General features: G+C 38.1%; 1 protein-coding gene across 3 annotated transcripts in view; it reads right to left on the reverse strand.

The window, feature by feature from the left end:
• The window catches only part of LOC123960598 (nuclear receptor subfamily 5 group A member 2-like), a 21,279-nt gene extending 14,868 nt beyond the window's left edge, over positions 1-6,411 (reverse strand). For 2 of the 3 annotated variants that reach the window (XM_046035435.1, XM_046035434.1), the window contains exons 1-4: positions 6,174-6,411; positions 4,106-4,224; positions 3,532-3,673; positions 2,120-2,775 (exon numbers count right to left, since the gene is read on the reverse strand). In XM_046035435.1, coding sequence (XP_045891391.1) covers positions 2,120-2,775; positions 3,532-3,673; positions 4,106-4,224; positions 6,174-6,195 — 939 coding nt within the window. In that variant the 5' untranslated portion in view covers positions 6,196-6,411. Of the gene's footprint in view, positions 1-2,119; positions 2,776-3,531; positions 3,674-4,105; positions 4,225-4,517; positions 4,600-6,173 lie in introns of all 3 variants that reach the window. The other variant, XM_046035436.1, reaches the window with a different exon arrangement.
• Between the last annotated feature and the right edge of the window lie 788 nt (positions 6,412-7,199).

Genomic DNA, 7,199 nt, shown 5'->3' on the forward strand with positions numbered 1-7,199 from the left:
CTGATTTGTCAGAATGTGTGTGTGTGTGTGTGTGTGTGTGTGTGTGTGTGTGTGTGTGTGTGTGTGTGTGTGCGTGCGTGTGAGTGTGCGTGTGCGTGTGCGTGTGCGTGTGCGTGTGTGTGTGTATCCAGCATCGAGGAAACCCGCAGAACACGAGCCAGGAATAATACCGCAAGGGATACCGCTAAAAGACTAAAGACTCATTCCTCATTACTTTAACTGTTTACTTTTAGAGCTGAATCGTTACATTAAAGATTATGCTGAGTTGTCTTTAACCATACATTAAGCAACAGCTGCCACAAATTAAAAAGGAAAAAAAGGACGACAGTACAGATTTTTGTACATTTCTATTAAAAATGACTAAACAGTGTGTATGCATATATGTTCATATTGAACACCAGAGCATATAGCGTACATCATGTCCATTAAATGGTTATGATGTAAAATCATTTTATATGTGATACAGCAATTTTATAAAGCTTAATGTATCATTTACTTCTCTTCATATAGTAAATAGAGACTATTTTAGTGCTTACAAATATCAAATCAGACATAACATTTACATTATTTACCTCAAGCAGGTTTCTCTGCAAGTTGATTTTCATAACATACCAAACACTGTTGCCAATTGTTCGTCTGTGCTCCTAAAGTGGGCTGCGAGTCCATTCTCTGTGAGCAAATTCTGAATGAATCGTGAATGTGTGAGTCAACCTCATCATCTTTGAATGCATTCATCTATTTTTCATACTGAAAAGACAAGTAAGCCTGTGAACTGTATTAATACAGAACTAAAACAAGCCAACTTTTCTTAAAAACAACTCTTCTTTTTCCTTTTAGCAAAGCAAATGTTATGTAACTATGCTATTGTTGTTTTAGTGCTATTAACATGTTCAGAGTACGGTCTAGACCTGCTCTTTTATGAAAAGCGCTGTGAGATAACTGTTGTTGTGATTTGGCACTATATAAATAAAATTGAATTGAATTGAATTGAATGTTAACATGTTATGTAATAAGACAAAAAGTATCAAAAAGAAAACAGAAACTTGCTAAATTATTAATCTGATGCACTTTTTTGGGACATCTACAGTGTCAAACAGAATGTCAGCTGTTCTCATTAACATTGGAATGACCCTTTAAAAACAACAATTAATGATCTTCAGAAATTTTGTGTTAATTGTATTAGTTATGACTTGTAATATCTTGCCAGTACTGATGGAAATTACAACAATAAAGGCTGACTTGAATTTGTTATTCATTAGCTAGTTTTACATTTTTCATGTTTAATGGGAAAAGGTGTTGTAAAGGTAGAGCCAGTGTTAGAAAGTTCATTCTGGATATAGCACTTGATTCTCTGCTGTGGGGCCTCTGGGTTTTGTTAATTTTGAACCTTTTGATTTGTAAATCCCTAAAGAGATGTACACACATTAGTCAGACCAATTGCAGTTGTGATATTGACATCCCAACTAATGAGACCAATTTGGACCAGGTCTGTTCTAGTCTAAGCAGACTGGCTCTGGGAGAGAAACAGAATGTGGCATTTAAGGATTCTCATCTTGCTAATGATTTAAATGATTTATTGAGAGATATGGATATGGTATGACTGAACTCCACACCATTAATGTCACACACAGGAGAAATAGTGAAGAAAGAAAGTGAGTGAAAATAAAAACCAGAATAAAACAAACAATTGCACTGTAAAATAAGAGAGATTTTTTAATAATATCTGGGCCAGAGTTGTCCATATCTTTCCATACAACACTTCATCCATTTGTAACTTTTTCTTCCCTTCATCTTCTCTGTGAAGTCCAGCATAAATAATTAGTAACTACTATTTAAATAGTTACTAAATATTAGTAACACTAATAATTTATTTGTATTTTTTATTTAGTTAAGGTATATATTTTATTAAAAAATATCCCTTTTTAAAGATTATACAATTTTTTATGGATTGTGCAGAATCTGTAAACCAGGGTTAATGGAAGGGAGACAAACCAAACCCATGTTGTAGTTATGAATTGTGGAGTGCAACTGTAAAATGTGACATTATTCTCCACCATTTGAAGCGTGTGCATGCATGCCTCTGTGAGCATGAGGATAGAATAAAGGGCTTGTGACTCACCCTGAGCTCCTTAAAGAAGATGCAGCTCCGAGCCCACTCAACTATGGAGAAGAGAGTCTGGTCTGTCATGCGACACATGAGGCTGAAAGTGCTGGGCTTGTCCAGCCGGCCCCGGCCGCCCTGCTCCTGTTGCAGATGAGCAACGATCTTATTCTGCACCACCAGCTCGTCTGGATCGCAGCGCAGCAGCTCCAACACCAGCGGTGGAAGGCTTGGCGGCTGTGGCGAAGCTGAGGGGTACATGTCTGGGTAAGGGTATCCTGTCAGAGACTCAGGGGAGCTGGTGTAGTCAGGACACTCTGCTTTAATGGCCCTGCCAGGGAAGGCTGTGTACTGGTACTGAGAGGTGAGGGGCATGTGGGACTGCATGGCCATGCCCAAGGATGAGGGTCCATAGAGGTTGGCCTCGTAGTCTGTAGAGGTGATGGAGCTCGGGGTGGAGGGGACCAGACTTTTGGAGATGGTGGGCAGGCTGTGCAGGGTGCCAGTGAAGCCGTAGTCAGTCTGTAGAGGAGAGGCCGGCGGAGGAGCTGCGCTCTCCAGCTTGAACCCGTTGGATCGTATCAAAGCCTTCTTCTGCTGCTTCAAGGCCCTGTCTCTCTTGTACATGGGGCCAAATTTATTCCTCCCCCCACGCATGCGGTCTGCGCGCACAGCTGTCGCACAAGAGACAAGAGGTGAAAAACAGATTTACAAATGAAACACTGACTCTAAATGAATTATCCTGCACTGCCAAAATCCCCTTTGCAAAACTCCTTGATGAGCACTGAACTGTAACAGCAGAGAGTAAAATCATTTCACCAGTTTCCCCAACCATTCCTACGGAATAAATAACAGACATGTTGGTCATTTTTGCTTCCCTTTTTAGGGCTGAGAAGAATCCCCAGAGTCTGTGCAGCACTCCTTCTTGTAGCCTAAATAGAGCTTTTGATTTAAAACAGGGGAGTCTCCGGAGTTTTATCAGTAAGTCAAGAATGTGTCCTTTTTCTGCTACGGAAGCAGGTGCTTTCCTGCATTGCTGTCTGGGAATTAATCCCATCCAGTGTGTATAGAAAACAACATAAGAGCCACTAGCCCACAAATCAAGAGATATATAAAGTGTTTTTACCATAGTAATCAAAAGATAAAATTGTGAATTATTTTTAATATTAATATGAACACAATAAGTGCCAACAGTCAAATTAGGCTATTGTTGTAATTAAAATACAAGAAATATAGAAATAGAAATAAGTCCCTGCAAATGGTTTTCTTAATTTCTCCCAAATAATAGCACATATTATTATTAGGAGTATTGTTATTACTATTATTATAATTAGTAGTAGTAGTAGTAAAAGTATTATTATAATTTTTTTTTTCAAAGTGAAAAGACACTCATTATGGGTCAAAAGCGGGCTGTATACAGTAAATTGTACCTTCTAGCCGCATCCCAACGCTGAGACACTTTTGGAAGCGACAGAAAGGACATCTCTTCCTCTGGGTTTTGTCTATTTTACACTCCTGGTTTTCCGCACATGTGTACCTCTTGTTGTTCTGCACTGTCCTCTTGAAGAAGCCCTGAAAAATAGATGACACATCAGAAACAGCGAGTAGACAGCGGGTTGAGAGTATACGGCATTTAACATTACGCCCTCGAAATAAAAGGTCGCGGCTGAACATTGACTGTTCCAATATTTGTTTAGCATAATTAATACTCGATGACTGCATATTATGCCTAGAAAAGGCTTAGGGACACTATATCTTAACTAAAATGAGTAGATGTAATGCTGACCTTTTCTGTCTTACTTTCAGTAAAAAGTTAACTTTTGTTTAAACGAATGTAAAACAAATTATCATGTGATAATTTGTTTTACATTCGTTTAAACAGCAAAATTATAAAATGTTTTAGGGTTTTGGACTCTTAGTAATAGTTCGATTCGTTTAAGGTTAAGTTAAAATGCCGCATTGCGTTCATTTATTGTTATTTCTGTTAAAGGGTCCATGTGTTACCTTGCAGCTCTCGCAGGTGAGCAGGCCATAGTGGTATCCAGACACTTTGTCCCCACACACAGGACACAGCTCTTCCAAGTCATCATCATATGTGTATTCCATAACCTTCAAAGACACACCTGGTACATACACACGTGCACACAAACACAAGAACCCAGCACATGAGACAACGTGGCACAGTAAGTGTACAATGCAAATATCCCATGCAGACTGTGGGTAATGTAGCCTATAAGGAACAATACGAAAAATAAAAAAGGCTATACTTTAATGTAAATTATAGAAGGATGGCATTTACAGTAATATGATCGTGTTTCAGATGTCTGAGGTCAGTTCAGGATGTCCGCATTTTCTTCTATTACGCAAACAATACTGTGACGTCTGTTATTTTTAAAAATTAAAATTAGTAACTTGCCTTTATTTTAATCTTCGGGAAATAGTTTCGGTGCTGCTGAGTTGTTGTTTCTGTTTCTGCATTTAGCCTAATGCAATTCCATCTGACATAAAAACAATCAAAGACAATAAGAAAACAACAACATCTGTTTAAATAAACTTTAACTGACATTTATTTTAAAAAAGCCCCAGACCTTTCGTGAAAAATGTCTTTAAAAATGTATTTATTTGATCGAAATGATAATTATTATATGTACAGCCTATAATAGCCTATATACATGCATTATAAATGCACAGCTATATTACAGAAAAACAATTGATTTACATAATAGGCTAAGGCCTAAATAATATCATCACCATAGAATAACAATTGAAATCTCATATAGGCTACACAGCCCACATTATTATCCACATTATCTTAAATATATTATTCTAACAATTGTTTAACAGTTTTAATGTAAAGCATTTCTGCTGATGTGGGAAATTTTCTGTGTAGGTAGGCTATACATTATAAAGTGGTCCTATTTCAAATAACTTCTGATAAGTGTGGAATGTAGTAAATATTTGTGCTCAGTAGGCTATAGATGGGTTAATAAAGCCATATAAAAATCTGTCATGGCCTATAAATAGATAGCTACAACTATCAAAATAAAAAGGAAGCTTTATAACCTAGGCTTTCCACTCGTTTATCCACTTGAAGTAATAACCACCAATATCGCCATAAATGTATTATCCTTTCTGTCATAGGCCTATCCATCAGTTTGAAACCGCTCCATGCATTTCCATTACACTGTTGATTTATGGCATTATATTACCGTGGCCAAACTACTCTTCAAAGTAAAATATGGTTTAATTCAATGGTTTTAACCTCTCCGTGAATCTACCGCATTAGCACACACATCCTGTTGAAACCGTTCAGTTTTAACTCCAGCGTCGACTCTGTGAGAGCTGATGTTGTTAGTAGCTACAGGCACCGACCTGAGATGAAGCCTATGTCAGAGAGTTTAAAAAGATTTAATCACCCACTCAGTAGCCTACGTTTAGCCTATATAGCGACAAATATGAATGAAAAAAGCAAGCAATGCAAATCCTTCTTGTGGAGCTAAACTCAGTTCCGTTCCACGTCCCGTTGGCGGAGCGGTGAAACTTAAATATTATCCTGCTGCCGAGAACACGCCATAATAAAAAAGGAAGACTTAAATTAAATTGAAATGAACAACTGGGGGGACGTCAGGAACCAAGGGCAGACGTTTAGGCCGCGAAACGGAGGCGTCACGCGCCCTATGGAGCAGTCAGCCAGGGGTCTCACAGCGGTGCCGCGCTCCATCAGCAGCACAGGAACAGCCACCAGGAGACACACACCAATTCCTGAAATATCCTTATTATTACATTCTTAAATGACTAACTCATTTTTTATTGTATATTTGTTGTTACTTGTAGCTACACTAGGCCTAAAGGCATTTCAGGACATTCACACCGTTTTAAGTTGAATCAGCAGGCTATTAATTATCATATTGCATGATTTTATACTATTGTATTTTTTTCCTATTTTCTATTTTCTATTTCCTATGTGTTTGTTCTAATCACTCATTATTTCACAATATATGTCAGGCTCTAATTCAATATTAAATAGACCTACTGTGAATGCAGAGCACCGACTGTTGAATAGTAGACTTACCGTGAGCCTTGTCTCCCAACATTTGAACAGCCGACAGCAGCCAGTCAGTGATGATTGTCTTATTATTAAAACCTGAATGTAGGTGTTGCTGCAGTCTTGCATGGGCTGCTGGGGAGAACAAAATAAAAAAAAGACCAATACAAATCCGGATGGTCTCTGTCTATGATAGTGCTGGTTTAAGAGCGAGTAGGGCCAGTAGTACGTGTGAGATGATGACCACTGAAGATCTCTGTGAAACTCCTTCACTCCGCTCGCTCTTTACTGCGCTTCCCGTATCCCAAAAGTTATACTGCCGTGATGCCATTGGTTGACGCTCAGTCACGTGAAGGATGCTCCCTGCCTCCTCCGTGAAAATGCCTGGACAGGAGAGCAGAGCGGTGCTGGAGGAGTTAAACTTATTATGCAGACTCACATGAACCGTCAAAATGATAACAAGTAGTTATAGACTATTGAGAGAGAGAGAGAGAGAGAGAGAGAGAGAGAGAGAGCAGATTTTCAAAGACTGGCTCTCTAAATTATATTAATTCGAGAGACTCACTGCTGATAATATGTTAGCCTAAATAGCACACTGCTGCTGAATAAAAATCAACATAATGATTAGTCATTATTATTACTAGCATATATATTTTGCTAATTAGGTGTTGGACATCTATATTTTTGTTTTAAATTATGCAAAATAGCCCTAACAGAAATACTGGAAAGGGTAGGCATAATAAGCATAGGCTTCAGTCTACACCTTTTCGGTTGTTATGCATGGATATATTGTTTTATTTTCATTGTTTTCCTTTTTTTGTTTTGGAAAATTATGTGTGAGGACCAAAATAAATTTTATTGATTGATACTGACAAGTTTTTTACTTGTCAGTTTATTTTTACACCGGCTATGGAAACAATGTAAACTGTGACATTCTGTAGATTTCTATATTTATCTGCCCAGGTTGACTGTACACATATGGAGTAGCTGCAGAATGAAATACATGGGCATTAATATTAATTGACTCTGACAGGGCATTTTGCTTGGTAAGTG

Source organism: Micropterus dolomieu, linkage group LG21, assembly GCF_021292245.1.
Source record: "Micropterus dolomieu isolate WLL.071019.BEF.003 ecotype Adirondacks linkage group LG21, ASM2129224v1, whole genome shotgun sequence".
NCBI classification, from domain to species: domain Eukaryota; kingdom Metazoa; phylum Chordata; class Actinopteri; order Centrarchiformes; family Centrarchidae; genus Micropterus; species Micropterus dolomieu.